Genomic DNA, 24,909 nt, shown 5'->3' with positions numbered 1-24,909 from the left:
TCCGGAGGCTTTAGGGAAGTTCCTGAAGCCTCCCGAGGGCCTGCATGGGGGTGGGGGAGGCTGTTTTTGCCCTCCCCAGGCTCCTAGAAAGCCTCTGAAAAAAGTGCGCTAAAAGCAAGTGGGTAGCGCTGGTCATGTGGACATGTGCGCTGGGGTCGTGCGCATAGCATGATGGGTGTGGCACGCCCGCGCACGACCCCCCTGTGCTCCCCCCGCTTTTAGCAGACGATCCAAAAAAGTTTAGACATCACTGGCGTAGGTCATTAATGTAAAGCAGAAAGAGTGTGGGTGCCAGAATTCTGCTTTGAGGGACACCACTGTTAACATGTGCTGGATTTGATATTTTGATTACTGGTTGCCTGTTTGACAGGAATGCGTAGGGATCCGGAAATGCTGTAAGAACTTAGTTTTAACAGTAGTTTGTGGGGAAAACAGGAAGAGTAAGGTTTGTTGGATAGGTTTGCCATCTTATTTGCGAAAATAATAAAGGTGGGGTACGAAAAAACTTTTTATTAAACATCGCCAGCGTGAAAACAAGCTACGAGGATTCTTCCCGCGGTGCTAACATTGCAAGCGTTGCTTTTCTATTTAGAAATCAATCTCCTCCTAAAGCACACTCGTCTGAAAAACTCTTTCCATCCCCATTTAACGCAGAAGGCCAACCGCTTTCATGGCTGAGCGTGTTCTCACGTTGCTTCCCTTTCATTAATTCTTGGCTTGTTGCTCTCCGCATCTGTCTATGACTGACTCAACAGCTGCTGAGGAAGGCGAGTGGGAGCGTCCGGGAGCTCTCGGTAGGGCGGGTGGCATTTTGACTCGGCTAAAGCTATTCCCTCGGTGGAGCAGAGCGAAGGCTTAAATGTTTGCGGAAGACTGCGATCTGAATTCTTGAAGGACTTTCATCGAAAGCTTCCTGGAGAGGAGCTCGCTGTCTTCTGCGATCTTGTCAGAATGACCCGCAGCCAACATCTGCAGAAGAAACTAGAAGCGCAGAGAAGCATTAGCAGCGCTTAAAATCGCACCGTTTTCCTCAGCCAAACAGGCACAGCGCTATGTTTTTTTAAAAAAACGAGAATTTTGAAAAACAAACTTTACAAATATTTACTTCCCTCCCCCCACACTCCCCTCCAACCCCCCCCCCAAACCTCCCCCCACCCCGACTTCCAAGAACCAATACAGGGTATAAATCTTTAACAAAAACAATCTAAAATACACTTAGAATACACTTAACAACATCTTTCAATTGAGCTTTAGCTCCTCGCTAGACTAGCTCTAGACAATTTATATCATTCCTGGTCTCTAATCATAAGCTGTCTGGAATTTCTTAGTCCCATATTTATTTTGAGTATAGTCAATCCATCTTTTCCACTCCAGTTTTATATCTCTCGTTTGAATGGTCCTTAAGATATGCAGATATTTTGGCCATCTCGGCTGGGTTTGTGACTTTCAACGTCCATTCTTGAATAGTAGGCAAATCTTCCTTCTTCCAGTATTGCGCCACCAACAATCTAGCTGCAGTTATTAAGTGCAAAATCAAATTAATCTCTAGAACTGTACAATCAGTAATTATACCTAACAAAAATAACTTGAGGGGTAAACTTTATCCTTTTTTTAAAGAACATTTTGCATAATCCACCATATTTTTATCCAAAATGCTTTAACCTTTTTGCAAGTTTCCACCATATGTGAAAATATGTAGCGTCCACACAATCACATCTCCAACATTTAGCACAGCGCTATGTTTTATGAGCTGTGTCCTATTATTACCTCATGTGAGATGTTCACAATCCCCACTCATAGCCCAGTGTGACATCAGATGTTACACATTGATATAAGAAAGGTTGGAGGGCAGAGAGCTAGGTTAGTAACTTGAAGATGAACAAGTCAACGTGAGCAAGTTATGCTGAGGATGTGTTGAATTCACAGCCCGGAAATATTACTATCAACTCCTTTGTCCCTTGTGATTAGGACCGTGATATTGAACCTATGGCACTCGGGGCACATGAGCCGTCAGCTCCAGCGCGTATACGCGTGCCGGCCAGCTGATTTTCAGCCTTCCGGAGGGCCGGGGAAGGCTGTTTTCGCCTTCCCCAGGCTTCAGGACAGCCTCCGGAGCCTGGGAGGGCGAGGCCTACCGGAAGTTGGTTTCGGTAGGCCCATTGAGCCCATTTTTCGCCCTCCCCAGGCTCCAGAGGTTTTCCTGGAGCCTTGGGAGGGTGAAAATGGCCTTCTCTGGTCCCTCAAAGGAAATACCAAGCTCATCTTGGAGGTGAGCAGTGCAGCGCATGTTGGGGGGAGCGTACGGAGGGGGGTTGTGCACACATGCACACCTGGGGGGGGTGGCTGTGCATTATGGGTTCACTGTCGTGGGTGCACTTGCATTTTTGGCACCCAACAACAAAAAGGTTAGCCGTCACTGGATTAGGATAAGGAGAGTTGTGTCCCCAAACAGGAATGGGATTATCACAAGTGCATCAGTCAATTTCAGTTTTGGAAAAGCCTAGTCATTCTTCAAGCAAGACAATTTTAAGCAAATCACTATGGAGACTCAATCCTGAACATTTCTGATATTTACCAATATCTGAACAGGAATCCACGTTAGAAGAGAAGAAGAAGCTATAATAGTAAAGGTAAAGGTTCCCCTCGCACTTAGGTGCTGGTCGTTCCCGACTCTAGGGGGCGGTGCTCATCCCCGTTTGAAAGCCGAAGAGCCAGTGCTGTCTGAAGACGTTTTCTGTGGCCATGTGGGCGGCATGACTCAACACCGAAGGCGCACGGAACGCTGTTACCTTCCCACCAAAGGTGGTTCCTATTTTTCTACTTGCATTTTTACGTGTTTTCGAACTGCTAGGTTGGCAGAAGCTGCAACAAGTAATGGGAAAGAGGTGAGTTGCTCCCAGTTCGGCCTGGATTGGACGAACCAATAGTAGCAGCGGCAGGAGGCTCCGCCCACCAGCCCAGACTCTTCTGTTCATGCGCAGAAGCGTTGCGCGCAAGCACGATCACGAGCAAAACAGTCGTGAAAAAATTGGAAATCCACCATTGTAACGGGAGCTCGCTCTGTTACGCGTTGCTAGGGATTCGAACCACCAAACTGCCGATATTTCTGATCGACCAGTCTTAGCCGCTGAGCCACTGCCTCCCCATGAAGCTGTAATAATTTGGTGGAAATGGTGGAGAGGATTTAACCCAAGCATAGGACTTTCTCCCCTCAAATAATATTTGATTGTTAATAGTCTGTAATGTTCTACTTTGGACTCCAAAGAAAATCGAATGGCTCAATCTGAAAAACTACTATTGCACTCAATTTCTACTACAAAGATAAGAAGCAAGCTAATGGAAACCAGATCTCACCCACCAAAAAGTAGCCAGATTGAGATCCAAGTAATTGGCATCTTGTTTCAAGGCATTGTTTTTAAGTAAAATGCAAGTGGTTCTCAACTTATTTTACCCCAATTGAGGACAAAATTTATGTTGCTAAGCGAAAGTTGTTAAGTGAGTTTTACCCTATTTTATGATCTTTCTTGCCATTGTTGTTAACCGAAGCACTACAGTTGTTAAGTTAGTAACACCGTTGTTAAGTGGACCTGGCTTCCCCTTCTGACTTTGCTTGTCAGAAGGTCACCAAAAGGTGATCTCATGACCCCGGGACCTTACAACTTCCGTGTGTCGGAATTTTGATCACGTGGCCATGCCATGAGGATGCTGCAATGGTCATAATAGCAATAGCAGTTAGACTTATATACCACTTCATAGGGCTTTCAGCCCTCTCTAAGCGGTTTACAGAGTCAGCATATTGCCCCCAACAACAATCCGGGTCCTCATTTTACCCACCTCGGAAGGATGGAAGGCTGAGTCAACCCTGAGCCGGTGAGATTTGAACAGCCGAACTGCAGAACTGCAGTCAGCTGAAGTAGCCTGCAGTGCTGCATTTAACCACTGCGCCACCTCGGCTCTGTGAAACGTCTTTCATACGTCCCTTTTTTTTAGTGCCGTTGTAACGTCATACGGGCATTAAATGAGCCGTTGTAAGCTGAGCACTGTCTGTGGATGGTATAATTAGACATTTCTCTGGAAAATTCAGGTCTTGTATTGATAATATTGTATTGCCACCCAGAGACTCAATGGAATTGAGAGGCTATGCAAAATGAATTAATAACCCAAATAAATGAATAAAGCAATGTAGGCCAAAGACCTTTTGTGACCTCTTGAACAAGCAAAGTCAATGGGGAAACCAGATTCACTTAACAACAGATTCATTTAACGACTGCAATGATTCTCTTAACAAACGTGGCAAGCAAGGTCGTTAAATGGGGCAAAATTCACTTAACAAATCCCTCACTTAGCCACTGGAAAGTTGGGGTCCAACTTTCCATAAATAGGCTGACCTATTCATCTCTCTACTACTCGCTTTAGATTTTAATCCACGAATAACTGATTGTGCCACAGAGTTAAAGAAGTGAAAGTTCTCCCCCAAGATCAGCTCTTGAAGACCACATAGACCAGGGGTCAGCGACCTGCGGCTCTGGAGCCACATATGGCTCTTTCATCCCTCTGCTGTGGCTCACTATCGGCAGTCAGCTCCACAATTGATAGGGCTTTTGGTTAGGACAGGTAGAGGAAAAAGGACGCCGCACTAGGGGGAGACTCTATGGTGGGGAACCAGACTTCCGGTCGGCAGAGGAAAAAGGACACCGCATTAAGAAGAGACTCTATGGTGGGGGAACCGGACTTCTGATCGGCAGAGGAAAAAGGATGCCAAACTAGGAGGAGACTTTATGGTGGGGGAACCGGACTTCCAGTCAGCAGAGGAAAAAGCACGCCACACTAGGGGGAGACTCTATGGTGGGGGAACCGGACTTCCGGTCGGCAGAGGAAAAAGGACACCGCATTAGGAGGAGACTCTATGGTGGGGGAACCGGACTTCCAGTCAGCAGAGGAAAAAGGACGCCACACTAGGGGGAGACTATGGTGGGGGAACCAGACTTCCGGTCGGCAGAGGAAAAAGGACACCGCATTAGGAGGAGACTCTATGGTGCGGGAACCGGACTTCTGATCGGCAGAGGAAAAAGGATGCCAAACTAGGAGGAGACTCTATGGTGGGGGAACCAGACTTCCAGTCAGCAGAGGAAAAAGGACGCCATGCTAGGAAGAGACTCTATGGTGGGGGAACTGGACCTGGTTGGTTTCAGAATTGAACGGGGTGGGGTGTTTCTGGTTAGGACCTTTGTGGGTCTTTGAGTGTTTAAGGTTGCCGACCCCTGACATAGATATATCCGTATCTATATGAAGAAACAGTGTCTCATTTCTCTCTTCTCCCACAATCTTTTTCAAAAGCATCCAGTCTAATCCGATTTCCTTCTGGTTTCCCATTTTAAGTTCTAATAATGTTTTGCTCTTCTTTTGTTTTTGATTTCCCCCCCCCCCCCAGCATGATTTTAAAAAAAATTGGTTAAATGCTGCCCCCTAGTGGGACAGTTAGAGATTCCCAAAGTTGTTCTGAAAACTATGGGGAAAATTCTTTTTTCAACCTTATTTATTTCTGCAACTTGAGTTTCTCAGCCTTGACGGCTTGAAGATGGGCGGACTTTAGCCCCCACAATGGAGGAATGGAAACGAAAAGAAGATGGAACTGGAATTAATTGGGCACTCCATCACCGGAGGTTTTTAAGAAGAGATTGGATGAAGATTTTTCTGAAATGGTATAGGCTTGAGCAGAGGGTTGGACTAGAAGACCTCCAAGGTCCCTTCCAACTCTGTTTATTCCTATTCCTATTCCTTTCCCATTCTCTTCTCTTCTATTCTGGGACAAGAATGCAAATACTTTTGTGGTTATTTGGAAACAGCTTCTGACTTTGTGTGAAAAAGGGAGAAAAAATATGAAACCGTGACTTTGGGCTTTGACAATTAAGTGGGTTATTATTATTAGCTAATAGTTATTATTTGCAATAACTATGAAGTTGATATTGCAACATTACTATGTATCTTAAAAGTTGGAACTCACTGCTTGGTGTTGTTTTAATTTCTTTTTCCCTTTTCTCTACTCCCTTTCTTTTCCATTTTTCCATTGTTTTTATTTTTATTTGTATTTTATATTAAGGAAAGAAACCTTTAATAAGATAGATAGATAGATAGATAGATAGATAGATAGATAGATAGATAGATAGATAGATGATAGATCAGGTAGGTGTTGTGGCCCAGCAGGAGCCGTTGGAGCTGCCACCAGACTCCCGACAACGAGGGGCCCTATGAGTCGGCTCTGGAGGATGTGGAGGACCCTGGACAGGGTTCCAACTCTGAGCAGGGCACAGAGAGGCTGGTTGTCCACCAGGAGGTGCCTGAGCCTTGGACCAGTGGGGAGGAGACAAGGGAGTGTGATCCTGACGTCATGCATTGGAGCAGTGGGGAGGAGACAAGGGAGTTGGTCCTGGATGCCCGGCAACGGAGAGCTAATAGGCGTAAAGAACAGTTACGCAGTTACAGGAGATAATTGCACTCAGCTGGTGGTAATTAGGCTCCTCTCAAGACTATAAAAGGAATGGTTGTCCACACGCTTGTCGCAGGAATCAACGTATTCACTAGAGCTGGAGAAGCTATTGTGGCTAGCTTGGCAGGCTGGATTGCTGCCAAGGTTAGTCTGTGTGTTAATAAATCCTTGAAGTATCTTTGTCTCGGCGTGCTTTGGTGTGTGAAGAGTGGGGGTCGGAACAGGTAGGTAAGTAGTAAGTAGAGATAGATTGATAGATGGATGGATGGATGGATGGATGGATGGACGGATTTCAAGTCCCAGAATTCTCAGCCAGCAATCCTAGCAAATTCTAAATTTTAATAAGAACCTTAGCTCAGATATACCTAAGATGAATCCAAGAGGACCTCTGACATGGTAGCAGTCTTCCAATATTTAAGGGGCTGTTATGAACTATAAGTTTATAAAGGGTGTGATGATTGCTTCTTTATCATCGCAAGACTGCAGATCTTCAGCTCTGGTTTTAGTATTTTATTTACGATCCTTTTAAACCACATGGACAAAGATTTTTTTTTCTTTATGTGGCTTGATTTACCCTTGCAACCCTTGCTGCCTGCCTCTTCCCTGTTCTATTTTTCGGGAATATGTGATCAGACGCTCATGCTGGCCAACGAGGTAGCAAGTAAATGAACCCTCTTTATAATTCCTGTTTCTGCAAAAATTTATCTGATGACAACTGTGAAGGGGAGGATGACTTAAATCCCTCCTTTCTTTTAGGGCCATAAGGTGGCTGTGCATCGTGCTTCTATTTCTGAAGCGTTACTCTGGGTGTACAAAGAAGTATGTACGATGATATCTAATCTACAAAGTGACCTTTCTAACTATTTGTGGGTGTAGTATATGTGGTCTGAATGCCTGTTTTCGTTGGAGTTGTGTGTTTGGGTCAGTGTTTTAGCAGACAGGAGCTGCTAGGTAAAAGGTTATTCCTCCTTATCATTCTACCTTCTCTGTTGTTTTCCTAAAGGAACTTTGCAAACATGTACTTAATGCTTCAGGAACCAGCCTCGTAACAATTCCTGCCAATAGATTCCCTACTTAGTTCCATATCATGTTCAGACCAGAGGTGGGTTCCTACCAGTTCGCACCTATTCGGTAGAACCGGTTCGTCAAATCTACCGAACCGGTTAGAAGAGGTTCCACCAGTGGACCCGGAAAGCAGGCCACACCTACAGAAGAGGTTCCAAACTTTTTTGAAACCCACCACTGGTCCTTGGATATGATTATTCTACACTATCATGCTCCTATTTATAAAACTCAGTGCCTCTGTGAAAGGTAAGGATGACTACTGCGCTTGTGGTGCAATCAGAACATTGCGTGTGTTGAAGTTGTTTTAACGCAAACCAAAGATGCCTTTTAAAAAACAAGTTTACATCCTATTCCTATGCATGCCAGTGCTGTGTGCGAGGTAATTTAAGGTGGTTCTGACAAGTGTTGTCGGCAGCTTCATATCCGGTCACATGGGCGGCAAGCCACTCCCATCCAGTCACATGGGTGGCAAGCCACTCCCACAAAGGAAGCCACACCCACAGAGTAGGTTCAAACAATTTTTGAAACCCACCACTGGTTCAGATTCTTAAAAGTCTATCTACTGAATGAAAAATTGCTGGGGACCTTCTACCGCTGCACCATAGAGAGTATTTTACAACTTATTGCGCCTCTCTATGGTTTGCCAATTGCACAGTGGCAGATAGGACAGCGCTCCAGAGGGTCAACGTTATTGCCCAGAGGATCATTGGTTGCTCTCTCCCTTCTTTGGAAGAGCTTTAGAGCTCCGGCTGCCTTAAGAAAGTTCAAAACATTCTTAAAGATCCATCTTATCCTGGACACCCATTTTTTTTTTAACTATTACCATCTGGCAGACGGTACAGGACAATAAAAACAAGGACAAATAGGCTGAAAAACAGATTCTATCCCAGTATCTATATTGAATTCTACAGTGTAAAGGGAAAGGTTCCCCTTGCACATACGTGCTAGTCGTTCCCGACTCTAGGGGCCGGTGCTCATCTCCGTTTCAAAGCCGAAGAGCCAGCGCTGCCCCGAAGACGTCTCCATGGCCATGTGGCCGGCATGAGTAAACGCCGAAGGCGCACAGACACGCTGTTACCTTCCCACCAAAGGTGGTCCCTATTTTTCTTCTTGCATTTTTACATGCTTTTGAACTGCTCGGTTGGCAGAAGGTGGGAGAAGTAACGGGAGCTCGCCCCATTACACAGCGCTAGGGATTCGAACGGCTGAACTGCCGACCTTTCTGATCGACAAGCTCAGCATTTTAGCCACTGAGTCACCACCACGTCCCAAGACGCAATCTCGGGTTTTCAATTTCAATTATATAGCATGTGAAGGATGTGTGTTTGTGGTTTTTTTTTTTAATAGTTATAATGTGCACTGAAGATGGCATTTAATTTTGTTGTAAGATGTGCAATGACAATGAAATACACTAAACTAAACTAAACTCTAAACTAAACTAAAAGTTAAACTAAACTATTTTATGACCCAGAATAATAATTATGATTATGGTTCCATGCAATTATCCAAATATTTAGACCGGATTTGGCATTTTTGTCTACCAAGAGAGTCCTTTCCAAGGATCTGGAATAGGCCAATGTGGATCTTTGATGGTGATACAGGTGGTTCACCGACAAATGCACGCTCGACAAAACCGCAGCGAGAAAACCGGGAGTTCTAAATTGCGCGAACGAATGAGCACAGAAGCGCGCCGACAACAGCGTCCCGACAAAAGCGCACCTTCAACAAACAAGTAATAACCGCGAGTTCTAAACCTAACCCTAAACCTAACCCTAAACCTAACCCTAAACCTAACCCTAAACCTAACCCTAACCCTAACCCTAACCCTAACCCTAACCCTAAACCTAAACCTAAACCTAAACCTAAACCTAAACCTAACCCTTACCTTAACTGAAATCCCTAAATCTAACCCTGAAAATAACTCTTGCCTTAACTGAAATCGCGCTTTTGTGGGCGCAGTTTTGTCGGAGCGTTGTTCTGGGCGTGTTTATGACATCGCGGTTTTCTCGCCACGGTTTCGTTGGCACGCTTTTGTCGTGCACGCATTTGTTGGGTCACGGATACAGGTATCTTTGCGGGATGTAAGCTGTTCTGAGTAAAGCTGCCTTTTGCAATTGACTAAGGGTGAATCTATCAATGCCGACGGTGTTTGAGTTCTTTTCGGATTGAACCCCAGGAACCTGTGACTATTGAGGCTACCTTGGCGTCCTTCTTCCACAGTCATTCTCTTTCTATTTGCCGTTCTTTGTGTTTGTTATCTTCCCCAGTCACTGAACTACAAAACACCCAATGCTTACTGCAACTTAAAATGAGGATTATTATTTTTTTAAATGGGTAATTTGGATTACGTCATAATTTTTTTTGGCTCAGAGCTTTGAAACCTGTTTTGGACAAAGGCAACAGGGGAGCTAATTCATCTGAGGAGATCAAGGTGCCAAAATGTGAATCAAAAAGTCCCTGGTTCAGTCCTCCTTCGACACCAATGAGTTGAATGGGTATCTGAGCCTTCCTGCAAGAAGAGAGTAATAAAACTCACCTGCGTTACAAGGCTCTTGAAAAGGAATTGTGGGAACGTTGTAGGGCCTGGTGAGATTCGAACGGCCAAATTGCAGGCAGCCAGCACAAGTGAGCCTGCAGTACTGCACTCTAACCACTGGCGCCCCCAGAGCTCTGCCACTGCCTCCTTCGGTCTGCGGGGAGCCCGATATGGGATCAAACCCCAGGAGTTCACTCACCTGCGGCTTCCTGTAGCCTTTGGTTTCGAGGAATTGGTCGAAGGCATACGTTCCATGCAGTGACGATTCTAAGTCAGCCTCAGCCTGCAAGAGAGTTCGGTTCATTTCTCAGGTCAAGAGACTAATTGAATTCGATCAGGGTTCTCAACCTTTTCTTCGCACGGTCCCCCTTTAAATACCTCTTGTGGCCACGGGTCATGGCCACGGACCCGCCAGACTTAACTCAAGATTTAAACCGGAGGTCTTCAAACTTCCGAATTCTGGGAGTTGAAGTCCGCAGGTCTTAAAGTGACCAAGTTTGGGGGTCCCCTGATTTAAACGATAACATTTCATAATATTCCTAGAGGAGATCAACCCTAACTGCTCTTTAGAAGGCCAGATCCTGAAGACGAAACTCAAATATTTTGCCACCTAATGAGAAGGAAGGACTCCCTGGAGAAGAGCCTCATGCTGGGAACGATGGAAGGCAAAAGAAGACGTTTGAGTTTAATAAAATTTGTATGCCGCCCACTCCCATTGGCACTCTGATGGGAGGGGACAACAGAGAAGGAGGTGGCTGGATGGAGTCACCCAAGCAGTCGGTGTGAGCTTAATTCAATTCAATTCAATTTATTAGATATATAGGCCGCCCAATCCCGGAGGCTTAAATGGGCTCCAGAGGATGGTAGAGGACAGGAAGGCCTGGAGGAACGTTGCTCATGGGATCTAAATGGGTGAGACACGACTTCGCCACTAACAACAACAACAATTTCTTCAAACCTTCATGGACTCTCTTTGATGACGTCGGGAATAAGATGTAGTGACAACTATCTTCTCAGTATCATCTCCGTTTCAAAGCCAAAGAGCCAGCGCTGTCCGAAGACGTCTCCGTGGTCATTTAGCCGGTATGACTAAACGCTGAAGGCGCACAGAACACTGTTCCCTTCCCACCAAAGGTGGTGCCTATTTTTCTACTTGCTTTTTTACGTGCTTTTGAACTGCTAGATTAGCAGAAGCTGGGACACAATAAAGGGAGCTCACTGTGTTATGCGGCGCTAGGGATTCGAACCGCCGAACTTTCTGATCGACAAGCTCAGCGTCTTAGCCACTGAGCCACTGAGCGTCCCCTACATAAGATTAGAATATTACATATTCATGTATATACCCAACACTATAAGAACATCCTAAGCCTGCAGTGACACCATTCAGATAAAGTTGCCTTGGATTTAACATGCACACTGTGTGTTTCATAGATGCAGTTTCATCTAGTTAAATAATGGAAAGAGATTTGTAGGGCTATTCTTCACCAATAAAATAAACAACATTTCCGTGTATTATTTTGTGCGGTGACCGGTGATTTGCTGTCATATTTGAAAACTTGGGTGTTTGAGAAGCTGTAACAGGGATGCAATCCGAGGAGGAAGGAGGAGGAGGAAGATGACCATGGGGTATATTTGGTGCTCTCTGAGCTTGGTGGTTTTCTTAAAGACATTTCATTACCAAAGTAGGTAACATCATCAGTGTTTGAAGGGAGCGGGCTTTTTAAGGAGGAGGAGGGAGGAGGAGGAGGAGGAGGAGGAGGAGGAGGAGGAGGAAGAGGAAGATGACCATGGGGTATATTTGGTGCTCTCTGAGCTTGGTGGTTTTCTTAAAGACATTTCATTACCAAAGTAGGTAACATCATCAGTGTTTGAAGGGAGCAGGCTTTTTAAGGAGAAGTAGGAGGAGGAGGAGGCGACCATGGGGTATATTTGGTGCTCTCTGAGCTTGGTGGTTTTCTTAAAGACATTTCATTACCAAAGTAGGTAACATCATCAGTGTGCTATTAATAAAGAATTAAGAAACAATAAGTTTCAAACAGGCCTAAAACCCACACCCAAAGTAGCGAGGAAAATCAACCCTGGGGGAGCCAGCAAAAGAATATAATATGGAATGCTGTGAAGTTACCTTTTGGACAATCTTCTTCCTGGCGTTCAGGAAGATTTGTAGACATTCAGGAATTTCTTCCTTCTCAGTTGCCCGTTTCTTCTTCCATGTCTTTGGAGGGAGGTACCAGGCTCCGTATTTAATCTTTTCCCACTTGGGCTCAGAAGGGGTTGGCTAAAGGCAAGAGATGCCAGAACTTGTTTTTCCCAACCTCCTGGTCATTGATACATTTTTCTGCCCCCAAGCAATGATCAAGGGTGTCACCAGAATGAGAGTCTTTTAGTTCTTCAACTCCTTGATCTCGGAGTCAACTTTGTAGTTATTGCAAATAATAACCACTAGCTATTTCAATAATAATAATAATAACAACAACATCAACAACAACCCATTTAATTGTCAAATCCCAAAATCAAGGTTTCATTTTTATCTCTCTTTCAGGCAGAAAGTCCAGAAGCTGTTTCCGAATAACCACAAAAGTATTTGCATTCTTGTCCCAGAATAGAATAGAATAGAATAGAATAGAATAGAGGGATGGGGATAGGGATAGGGATAGGATAGGATAGGATAGGATAGAATGGAATGGAATGGAATGGAAGAGGAACAAGAACAAGAACAAGAACAAGAACAAGAATAGAATAGGAGGAATAGGAATAGAATAGAATAGAATAGAGGGATAGGGATAGGAATGGAATAGAATAGGAATAGGAATGGGAAGGAATAGGAATGGAATAGAATAGAATAGACGAATAGGAATGGAATAGAATAGGAATAGGAATAGAATAGAATAGAATAGAATAGAATAGAGGAATAGGAATGGAATAGAATAGAATAGGAATGGGAAGGAATAGGAATGGAATGGAATGGAATAGAATAGAGGATTAGGAATGGAATAGAATAGAATAGAATAAACAAAAGTTGAAGGGAGCTTGGAGGTCTTCTAGTCCAACCCCCTGTGCAAGCAGGAGACCGTCTACCATTTCAGACAAATGGTTATCCAATCTCTTCTTTGAAATCTCCAATGATGGAGCACCCACAACTTCTGGAAGCAAGTCACTCCACTGATTTTGGGAGGCAGTTACTGGCCTCATCTGGCCTTGCCAAAGCCTCACAAGGTTAGCTGGGGAATTCTGGGAGTTGGAGTCCACACATGCTGGCTGGGGAATTCTGGGAGTTGAAGTCCACCCTTCTTAAAAATTGCCGAGGCTGACAAACTTTGCCTACTTATTTCTCTTTATGCTCATTATCACATGATTCCCTCAATAGTTATCTCAGTATCTGTTACCATTCTGTTCATTTCGGTCTGCTTACCTTTGTGGGAATCCTCTTCCGGGACGGATGCCTCCCCAGGTATTGTCTCAGCTCTGCTGGTATTTGATAGAGCTCCATTATTTTAATGGGTGTGGATGTCTTGATATCACTTTCGTACCTCGTGTCAAAAAGCTTCATGATGGTGTCTTCGTCAATATTGTACTTTTCTCCTCCCTGGGATAACGAACCAAGAATGCAAATACAGGAAACATTGCAAACACTCAGTCTAGAGCAGTGTTCTTAACGTTGGCAGCTTGAAGATGCCTGGACTTCAACTCCCAGAAGTCCCCAGTTCAAGGTTCAAGGTTCATTTTATTTATATGCCGTCGCCCTATTCCCGGCGGGACTCAAGGGCGGCGCACAAACCCAACGAGGGGAAGGGAAACACAAGAACTACAACAAAAAGTACAGGGCATTTAAAACAACCCACAGCCACACGATTCGAGAGGGGAAGGGAATTAGCATCTATGAAAAGCAGTAACTGTGAGAGGGATCTTGGAGTTTTACTTGGAGAACCAATTAAACACGAGCCAGCAGGGTGCGGCGGTAGTGGGAAAAAATGAATGCAATCCTAAATTGCATTAATAGAGAGAGAGAGATTCAAGATCACGTGAAGTGTTGATACTACTTTATAAGGCCTTGGTAAGGCCACACTTGGAATACTGCATTCAGTTTTGGTCGCCACGATGTAGAAAAGATCTGTGGAGACTCTAGAAAGAGTGCAGAGAAGAGCAACAAAAAGGATTAGGGGACTGGAGGCTAAAACTTTACTTTACTTTAATAAGATTTGTATGCCGCCCACTCCCTAGGGAATAGGAAGAACGGTTGCAGGAACTGGGTATGTCTTGTTTAATGAAAAGAAGGACTAGGGGAGACAGGATAGCAGTCTTCCAATATCTCAGGGGTTGCCACAAAGAAGAGGGAATCAAGCTATTCTCCAAAGCACCTGAGGGCAGGACAAGAAGCAATGGGTGGAAACTAATCAAGGAGAGAAGCAACTTAGAACTGAGGAGAAATTTCCTGACAGAACAATTAATCAGTGGAACAACTTGCCTCCAGAAGTTGTGAATGCTCCAACACTACAGGTTTTTAAGAAGAGATTGGAGAACCATTTGTCTGAAGCAGTATAGGGTTTTCTGCCTAAGCAGGGGGTTGGACTAGAAAACCTCAACGGTCCCTTCCAACTTTATTATTCTAGTCTAGTGAAGAGAAGGACCAGGGGAGACAGGATAGCAGTCTTCCAATATTTGAGGGGCTGCTACAGAGAGGAGGGAGTCAAGCTATTTTCCAAGGCACCTGAAGGCCAGACAAGGAATAATGGATGGAAACTGATCAAGGAGAGATTCAACCTGGAAATAAGGAGAAATTTCCTGACAGTGAGAACAAACAATTGGTGGAACAGAAGCTGCCTTCAGAAGTTGTGGGAGCTTCATCCCTGGAGGCTTTCCAGAAGAGACTGGACCGCCATCTGTCTGGAATAGTATTTTTCTATTTTCTAATAGAAAATGTATTTTCTAATACATGCTTTCGAACTGCTAGGTTGGCAGAAGGTGGGACAAGTAAATGGTTCACTCCGTTACGCAGCACTAGGGATTCGAACCGCTGAACTGCTGACCTTTCTGATTAACAAGCTCAGAGTCTTAGCCACTGAGCCACCGTGTCCCACTGCTTTTATATATGGCTCAGTAATTGCTCTTCTTTTTCCTTTCCAACCATTGTGACTTTCTCAAGAGTAAATCATGATTCATGACCAGAATATCCTAATCAGACTTTCATCCATGCTGAATCATCAAGCTTCTTTAGAAAATCCTTTCCTATTTCCTCTTTTTATTCTTTTTTTTTTTACCCCATTGCAAAACATTTCAAAACAATGTCAACTTTCGCGTTGAGCTTATAGTTCTGCATTCTGATTTCCGAATTAGAATCCAAGGCTACTTCTGCTTCATCATGCGTAACCAAAGGAGAGCGACGTTCAGCAGGAACTGCCGAGACCATCCATGACCCCCTGACCTCGGGAAGGGGGTCAAAAGTCAAACATTTAGTAATATTTCATTGCAGTAATAGTTACAGGTTGTCCTCGACTTACAACAGCTTGTTTAATGACTGTTTGAAGTTGCAGTGCACTGAAATAAAGGGAGTCATGGCTATTTTTCATATTTACAACTGTTTCAGCATCTCCATGGACAAAATTTGGATGCTTGGCAACTGACTCCTATTTATGACGGTTGCAGTGTCCTGGGGTCATGTGATCCCCTTTTGCGACCATCTGACAAGCAAACTCGATGGGTGGAGGCAGATTCGCTTAACCACTGTGGCAAGAGAGATTGTAAAAGGGGGCAAAACTCACTTAACAAATGTCTCACTTAGCAACAGAAACATTGGGCTCAAATGTAATCATAATTCAAGGACTACCTATATTGGTAGAACCTTCAGAAGTTTCATCCAGGTGCTTCCTTGTGGCCTTCAGTAGAGACTGGCTGATATTTTGCATTTTTATTCGAAACCACCCTTCTTTCATTCAAAACATTTGCTTGTTACTGCTCTGGATGCGGTGGCTCAGTGGCGAAGGTGCTGAGCTTGTCAATCAGGAAGGTCGGCAGTTTGGCGGTTCGAATCCCTAGCGCCACGTAAGTGAGCTCCCGTGACTTGTCCCAGCTTCTCCCAACCTAGCAGTTCGAAAGCATGTAAAAAATGCAAGTAGAAAAATAGGGACCACCTTTGGTGGGAAGGTAACAGCGTTCTATGCGCCTTTGGCATGAGTTATGCCTGCCACATGACCACGGAGACATCTTTGGACAGCGTTGGCTCTTTGGCTTTGAGATGAGCACTGCCCCCTAGAGTTGGGAATGACTAGCACAGATGTTTGAACCATTACCCTTATATTATTAGGGAAGATAAGTGAATATCACTCCTGTTCATGACCGATGAACCATAGCACACCAGCCCCTCTGCCCCCATTTCTCCACTGTCCCCAAGAGTTTGCCAAAATCCATATGATTAAATGAATAGTTATAAGTCAAGGATTACCCGTAGAAAGGTATCGAACTAGGGGGTGTGAGTTTGCTTGCTGGATTTACATTGCCTGCTCAGTTGCGGTACTCGTTCAACTGGCTCTTACAGTGATTTGGGTTCACCGACAAATGCGCGCTCAACAAAAGCGCGCCAACGAAACCACGGCAAGTAAACCGCGAATTCTAAATCGCGCTGATGAATGAGCGCAGAAGCGCGCTGACAAAAGCGCACCTTCAACAAACAAGTAATAACCGCAAGTTCTAAACCTAACCCTAAAACTAACCCTAACCCTAACCCTACACCTAACCCTGAACCTAACCCTGAACCTAACCCTTACCTTAACTGAAATCCCTAAACCTAACCCTGAACCTAACCCTTAACTGAAATCGCGCTATTGTGGGCATGGTTTTGTCGGCCCGTTGTTGTGGGCGCATTTATGATGTCGCGGTTTTCTCGCTGCAGTTTCGTCGGCGCGCTTTTGTTGTGCGTGCATTTGTTGGGTCACGAACGAGTGATTTGTACTTACCATTGCATTCACCCATTCGCAAAATTCCTTCGTTACCCGCTTAACGTTTTTATCGAGGGGTGGAACGTAATCGATTTTGGCTGCCTCTTGCCTCTCGGCCACCTCTTTCTTACTAAACCAGGTGTAAGGGTTCTTTTTTTTCTGCATCCAGCTGCAGAGACAAAACGTGTAGAGCCGGTTATTAAATGAATGAAACAAAAAGAAAACAACAACAAAATTATGCTAGAGTACTGGTAGTCTTTGACTTAATTTACTTAGTGAATGCCTGTGGAGATTCTCTGTCATCCAGGGCTCACTCCAGAGGTGGGTTCCTACCAGTTCGCACCTATTCGGTAGAACCGGTTCGTCAAAACTACCGGTTAGAAGAGGTTCCACCAGTGGACCCGGAAAGCAGGCCACACCTACAGAAGAGGTTCCACAATTTTTTGAAACCCACCACTGGTCCTTGGATATGATTATTCTACACTATCATGCTCACATTTATAAAACTCAGTGCCTCTGTGAAAGGTAAGGATGACTACTGCGTTTGTGGTACAATCAGAACATTGCGTGTGTTGAAGTTGTTTTAACGCAAACCAAAGATGCCTTTTAAAAAACAAGTTTACATCCTATTCTTATGCATGCCAGTGCTGTGTGTGAGGTAATTTAAGGTGGTTCTGACAAGTGTCGTCGGCATCTTCATATCCGGTCACATGGGCGGCAAGCCACTCCCATCCGGTCACATGGGTGGCAAGCCACTCCCACAAAGGAGGCCACACCCACAGAGTAGGTTCGAACAATTTTTGAAACCCACCACTGGTTCACTCCATTACGCGGCGATAGGGATTCAAACAGCCAGATTTTCTGATCGACAAGCTCAGCGTCTTGGCCATTGAGACACCATGTGCCTATGATTTATGTCACCTCCATGTTCCTTTTTACCTCAGCCCATAGTGATGCCCAAACACTGCCCATCGGTTGGTTACAGCATGGGGATTGGGTCCCCTAATTTTTGTAAAAAAAAAAAAATTTGCGTTTTACTCGTTTCACTACTCACGGAAGAGTGGAGCTGTAGCTTCTGTTTGGGCGCACATCATACTTCACGTGATGTTGACCAGGCGAAGGGGTGGCCACATCATCTTTACTATAATCCGGGGATGGTCGGGTCAGCTGCATCTCAGGGTCCAGGAGTTTCATCACATCGTCAAAAAGCTGTGAGGACGGAGCAAGATAGAACCCTCAGGCCTGCCGCCATCTTTTCCGTTGGATCTTTGGCCTGCCACACGTTCTATGCTTCTGCTACGCATTTTGTATTGTGGGGAAATGGGAGGGTGGGGGGACTGTATGGAGTTAGATGCTGTGTAGTCACAACAAAACCTCACAGGCTTGTTGTTCTGAGGAAAATCGGAGGACGACGATGGTGTGTTGGAAATGTTCAACACCTTCAGCTATTTGTAAAAATAATAAAGGCAGGATAATACATACGTACACACACACACACAAACACATATGCAGGTCTTGGCATATTCCCTTGTAGGATCGAGAGTATCTTGGCGACGTTTCGACGAGGTCCCACTCGCCATCTTCAGGCTGGTGCCTTCGGCTTCATGCTAGTGCGAGCAAAGCTGTACCCTTGAAAATCTACGAAACTATCTATCTATCTATCTATCTATCTATCTATCTATCTATCCATCCATCCATCCATCTCCATCTCCATCTCCATCTCCATAGATCTATATCTATATATCTATATCTTTATCTATATCTATCTATCTATCTATCTATCTATCTATCTATCTATCTATCTATCTATCTATTCATCCATCTATCTGCCTCGAGCAATTTCAACCAAACTTGGTACACAGATGACTTACTCTCTGGATAAAAAATATACTGTGGGGGTAAGACACCCTTAAAACCCCTTGATGTGTGTGTGTTCTGTTAAGATACAGTCTGTTGTGCCTTAAAATGGCTTCTACTGTAGTGCCGTAAAATGACTTCTACTGCGCAGCGCAGTGGTAACGGCTTCACAGTACTCCACAAGGGGGCTCCCTCTGGTAAGGGGAAAAATCCAACATTAGAAATTACGTTTGGTCTGGATATTTTCCCCCTATATAAATAAATACGCGGGCAAGGCCGGGTTATCAGATAGTAAATGAATGAATGAATGAATGAATCCATCTTACGTCTGGAGGCACACTCTCTTCCAGATGTGGATAAAGTGCCAGTGGGTGTTGCTCCTGGGTGAGATTGGGGTCCGTCTTGGTTTTCTGAGGTGTGGGGAGTCTGGATTGAACCGCTGAGCGTTTCCTCAGCAAGTCCCCGGATTTGTAAGGGATGATCTGGGAAGCATCCAATTTCTTATACTGTAGGATGATCGGAGCGGGCCCTTTGGTGCCTTGAATTATGATGTTGTCCGAAGATGGAGGACAACCGTACCGGAAATCATCCAGGCCATGTTTCAGGAACCTCCACCGCTGACCGTTGAGAGAATCCGAGAATTTCTCTTTGTTACTCGCCTGTTTTGGAAAGCACCTGGAAGGCAATTTTTCCTTGTACCTGGATGGAAAGAAGGGATGGCCAGCATGGGAAGCAAATCTCTCTTAGCTAGGTGTTCTGACCCCCCTTCTTCGCTCATTCACAGACGACAGTCAGACAGACTTAAAAGGAAATAACTTCATCAGTCCTGTCTCACGCTGGCTGCGAGCCCAAAATAAACATAAATAATGTCTCTGGCAAAAAGGTTACGCAGCAGAATGCAAAAACAAAGAGCTACTACAGCAACACCAGAAAGAAAGCAAATCACTTATCCAAGTGCCTCTCACAAACAAACCACGACCGATGAACAACGAACCACGAACGAACGAATGAACGTTGACTTCTGCAACCAGGGCGTGGCACCATCAGTCCTTTTATCTCCAGAAGGCCATACTAACGAGCCCCAGCCGCATTGTTATTCCTGCATCCCAACTCAACTCACAGCAAACTTCTGCTGAGTCACAACAGCTAGGATACTTCTATAACACATCTTTTCTATCCTGCTCTGCGGAGTGGAGGGTTGGTCTCTGACAGAAAGCCACTTGAAGAGACGAGAACCATGATGGTGAACTTATGGCACCATGTGCCTCTTTGAGCACACGAAGCCATATTGCCTGGCACGCAGAGCCTTGCCTGCTTGTCTTCGGGATTTCTGATGCGCATGCATGTGTGACAATCAGCTGTCCTCTGCGCATGCAGCAGTGCTGAAAACCGGTGTGTGCATGTGTGCTGGCCTGATGATTTTCAGGTGCGCATGCGTTCCAGGACCTGGAAGTTCAGCTTTTCTGGAGCGCGCATGGCAGTGGCAAAACCCGGCCTGCGCACCCGGACTGACCAGCTGATCGTCATGCACACAGGCATGCTAGAATCCGGAAGTTTAGCTTTTTCGGAGTGCGGCCCCACGCATGTGCGATGTTTCCGCGCCACCTTTTTTGGAACCCGGTGCCGAAAAGGTTCGCCATCGCTGGACCAGAAGCATTTGAAATGTGGATTTGCAGATGGCTGTTAGGTATAAGTTGGGTTGACAAAATCAGAAAATGAGGTGGTGATAAGTTGCCTGGGAAAGGCCAAGGGAAATCATCAAAACCATAAAAAAGCGAATGTTAGAATATTTCGGACATGGGATACGACACCCGGAAAAATACATCATCCTTCACTTAATCCTCCAGGGAAAGATTGAAGGCAAACGAGGCCCAGGTAGAAGAAGAACATCGTGGCTTCCAAATCTAAGGGACTAGTTGGGACAAAACTCAGCAGCATTTTTTTTGTGCGGCTGTTGATAAAAATAGAGCCGAGGTGGCGCAGTGGTTAGAGTGCAGCACTGCAGGCTACTTCAGCTGACTGCAGTTCTGCAGTTCGGCTGTTCAAATCTCACCGGCTCAAGGTTGACTCAGCCTTCCATCCTTCCGAGGTGGGTAAAATGAGGACCCGGATTGTTGTTGGGGGCGATATGCTGACTCTGTAAACCGCTTAGAGAGGGCTGAAAGCCCTATGAAGCGGTATATAAGTCTAACTGCTATTGCTATTGCTAATAGGATTGCCAACATGATCGCCAAAATCCAATGACGGATTTGGCATGAGAAGAAGAAGACAATACTTCTAAAAATGAGTTGGCTTTTATTGCAATATTCCTTCATCAACATTTTTGTTTGTGTTTTACTAAAGGACATGCAGGGAGTCCTGGCTTGGCAGATGCCTCACTTAGTGACCATTCACAGTTACAACTGTGACGAAAAGAAACTTCACAACCAATCCTCACGTTGATGACCCTCGCAGATCTATAAAGCAAAGGAAAGCTCGAGGAAGATCAGAGGCGTGAGCACTGTTTTCTTTATAAGATTGATTCGCTTAATGACTTACTTGTGGTCACTAAGTGAGGAGTAGATATATTTAGTATTCAAGATAGCCCTGTCTGGACTTGCAAGGTATTCAGTTTAAGTTACAAGCTATGATTGGGTGATTCCCCTGTGTTAAGTCCGTTATCCGTGCTGTTCCAGGGAAGCATCTGCAAAATGCTGTGCTTCATAGGGTAGTTTGCATGTATGTATACATGTGTGTGTGGGTATACATATACATACATACATGCATGCATGCATGCACGCAAAAACAATTGTGGCAAGGAAGGTCATAAAATGGGGCAAAACCCATTTAACAACTACCTCACTTAGCGACAGAATTTTTGGGCCCCATTGTGGTTGTGTCATTTGAGGACTGCCTGTCATAATTTTTAAAAACACCCTTTCTTCTAGGTTTCAAAGCCAGCGATTTTACAAGTCACCTTATTTAATATTAAAATGATGTAACCTCTGCTACAGGCAGAGCAGGGCTGGGTTCCTGCCAGTTCTAACCTCTTCTATAGAAGAGGTTCCACAAATCTACAGTGCCGTTTAGAACCGGTTCCATCTCCCTCCCCCCGCAAGTCTTAAAACTGTCAAGTTTGAACACCCCTAGGATTTTTTTTCTAAAGGGTTAGGGGTGCAAGGGTCTTGTAACTTGACAGCTTTAAGATTGTGTGCTTCAATGCCAGAGTTCCTGAGCCAAAATGACTGGAGGAGGAATTCTGGGAGTTGAAGTCCACAAGTCTTAAAGCTGTCAACTTTGAACACCCCTGTAGTTTTTTTTTCTAAAGGGCTAGGGGTGCAAGGCTCTTGTAACCTGACAGCTTTAAGATTGCGTGCTTCAATGCCAGAGTTCCTGAGCCAACATTTTGCTAAGCAAGAGTGTTGTTAAGTGAGTTTCACTACATTTTACAAGTTGGCCACGCCTACCCAGTCACATAGCCGGCGAGCCACTCCCACAAAGCAGGCCACACCTACAGAAGAGGTTCTAAAAAAATTTGAAACCCACCACTGAGGCGGAGGTAACTTACAAGGCGAGGATTTTGAGGAGCTTACCTTCAACAAACCGGATTGTGCCGAGTACGGCTATCATCTAAGATTAAAACTAGCCAAGAATCAAGTAAACAGTACCTCCCAACCATGGGACTAGTAACACAGACAAACCAGCTAACCGTAAACCATAGTTTAATCAAGGACCCGACAAGAACACTCCCACCAATGCTAACTAGGCAAGCCACTAATATATAAAAATGAGAGCAGACCTTACTCCCTTCTGTCCCTGATGACATTACCTAGTTTGGTAATGAAATGTCTGCAAGAAAACCAGCAACCTCAGAGAGCACCAAGGATCCCATACAGAGGTGGTATTCAGCAGGTTCTGACCAATTCTGGAGAACCGGTAGTGGAAATTTTGAGCAGTTCGGAGAACCGGTAACAGGGATGGGTTCCTGCCAGTTCTAACCTCTTCTATAGAAGAGGTTCCACAAATCTTCAGTGCCGTTTAGAACCAGTTCCAGCTCCCTCCCCCCGCCTGTCCACACATCATCAAGATGAAGAGCGAGAGGAGGAATCCTGGGAGTTGAAGTCCACAAGTCTTAAAGCTGTCAACTTTGAACACCCCTGGGGTTTTTTTTTCTAAAGGGTTACGAGTGCAAGGGTCTTGTAACTTGACAGCTTTAAGACTTGCGTGCTTCAAATGCCAGAGTTCCTGAGCCAACATGACTGGAGGAGGAATTCTGGGAGTTGAAGTCCACAAATCTGAAAGCTGTCAACTTTGAACACCCCTGGGGTTTTTTTTTCTAAAGGGTTACGAGTGCAAGGGTCTTGTAACTTGACAGCTTTAAGACTCGCGTGCTTCAAATGCCAGAGTTTCTGAGCCAATGTTTTGGTTGCTAAGCAAGAGCGTTGTTAAGTGAGTTTCACCACATTTTACAAGTTGGCCACACCCACCCAGTCACATGGCCGACAAGCCACTCCCACCCGGTCACATGGCCAGCAAGCCACTCCCACAAAGCAGGCCACACCTACAGAGGAGGTTCTAAAAATTTTGAAACCCACCACTGATCGGTAAATACCACCTCTGGCTGGCCCCGCCCGTATCTATTCTCTGCCTCCTGAGTCCCAGCTGATCGGGAGGGAATGGGGATTTTACAGTATGCTTCCTCTGCCACGCCCACAGAACTGATAGTAAAAAAAAATGAATCCCACCACTGATCCCATAATCCGACTCTCAAGTATTCTCTGCTATGAGGGCTAGTATCTCTGTATTGCAAAGACTACACAACCTCTAGATGTCAGCAAAGAGCTACTTTTCTTGAAATAAGTTTTCTTGAAACTTGTTAAGCTCCTTTAGGCTTTTCAATAACCTAGTGCAGGGGTCAGAAACCGGCTCTGGTGTGGCATGTGGCTCTTTCATCCCTCTGCCGCGGCTCCGTCACTCAACATATGCATCCCAACTGCCAGTGCGTAATACCAATGCAATTTATTTAAGTTTTCGACCCATCTGTTTTTTTTCCGGCATTCAAAATGTTTTTGTTGCCTGCAGAAATAAAAATTTGCTTTCTGTGTACTTCATTGATTTCATAAAAGCAACATGCTATAGTTTTTTTTTTATACATGGCATAAAGTTAAAATAATAATAATATATGCAGTGCTAGCTTCATTTCAGAGGTCAAAAAAGGGTTTTGTGGCTCCCGGGTCCCAATGGCTCTTTGAGTGTTTAAGGTTACCGACCCCTGACCTCATGCATTGATGGCTAACCTTTTTGGCACTGAGTGCCGAAACTGAAGCATGCACGCCGGAGCACCAGAACCCAGAAGAGAGCCGCTGGCTGACCACAGAGAACGCTCTGCGTGCCACCTCTGGCACGAATGCCACCGGTTCGCCATCACGGACCCTAGTGCATGATCCTCGACTGAATTTGTTAAAATTTCTGACCTTGTGGGGTTCTCTGAGCTTGGTTATTTTCTTGCAGACATTTCATTACCCAACTAGGTAATATCATCAGTGCCGGAAGGGAGTGGGTTTGCTCTCCACTCTCCACTAAAGCACAATGTAAAAAAACAACAACAACAACACTATGTAGGACAAAGAGGCAGAAGTCTAATTATCACACCCACGAACACCAGCTAGCAGTCAAAAGACACGATGGAAATTCAGACTTAACCATAGTTTCAAACTGGGAAAATGTGAGCGTCCTGGACCGAGTCCAATTTCTGTTCTTGCCTTATGTCGCAATGTCGAAACAATTTGGTTTGGTTGCAGCAGAGGCTTTAGTACCAGCCAATTGTGGTTTATTCAAATAAACCACGTTTAAGCCCTTTAATGTATTTAGGTCATTGTTTGAAGACAGCTTTAACTGGGATTGAGCCAGCTTTCAAGGTCCTGCAGTTCCTAAATTAAGTCCTAGGCTGACTGCACACCTGCGATGCTTGCCTGAAATGGACGTCCCTTCCTTGTCACCCCCGCACACTTAATTGGCTTACTCTTACTTGCTCACCAAGGGGCAGGACACAT

General features: G+C 44.9%; 1 protein-coding gene across 1 annotated transcript; it reads right to left on the bottom strand.

The window, feature by feature from the left end:
* Positions 1-855: 855 nt before the first annotated feature.
* Positions 856-24,909, bottom strand: LOC116513295 (protein FAM47A-like). Its single transcript, XM_032224312.1, has 8 exons — positions 24,893-24,909; positions 19,204-19,576; positions 18,075-18,229; positions 17,039-17,189; positions 13,501-13,674; positions 12,214-12,366; positions 10,288-10,371; positions 856-981 (listed from the first exon to the last, which is right to left on the bottom strand). The coding sequence occupies exons 1-8, from the start codon at positions 24,907-24,909 to the stop codon at positions 856-858; spliced, it is 1,233 nt and encodes a 410-aa protein (XP_032080203.1).

This window comes from Thamnophis elegans, chromosome 9 (genome assembly GCF_009769535.1).
Source record: "Thamnophis elegans isolate rThaEle1 chromosome 9, rThaEle1.pri, whole genome shotgun sequence".
Taxonomy (NCBI): Eukaryota; Metazoa; Chordata; class Lepidosauria; order Squamata; family Colubridae; genus Thamnophis; species Thamnophis elegans.
Note: the sequence above shows the minus strand (reverse complement) of the source record. Positions and strands in the feature narration are given on the sequence as shown.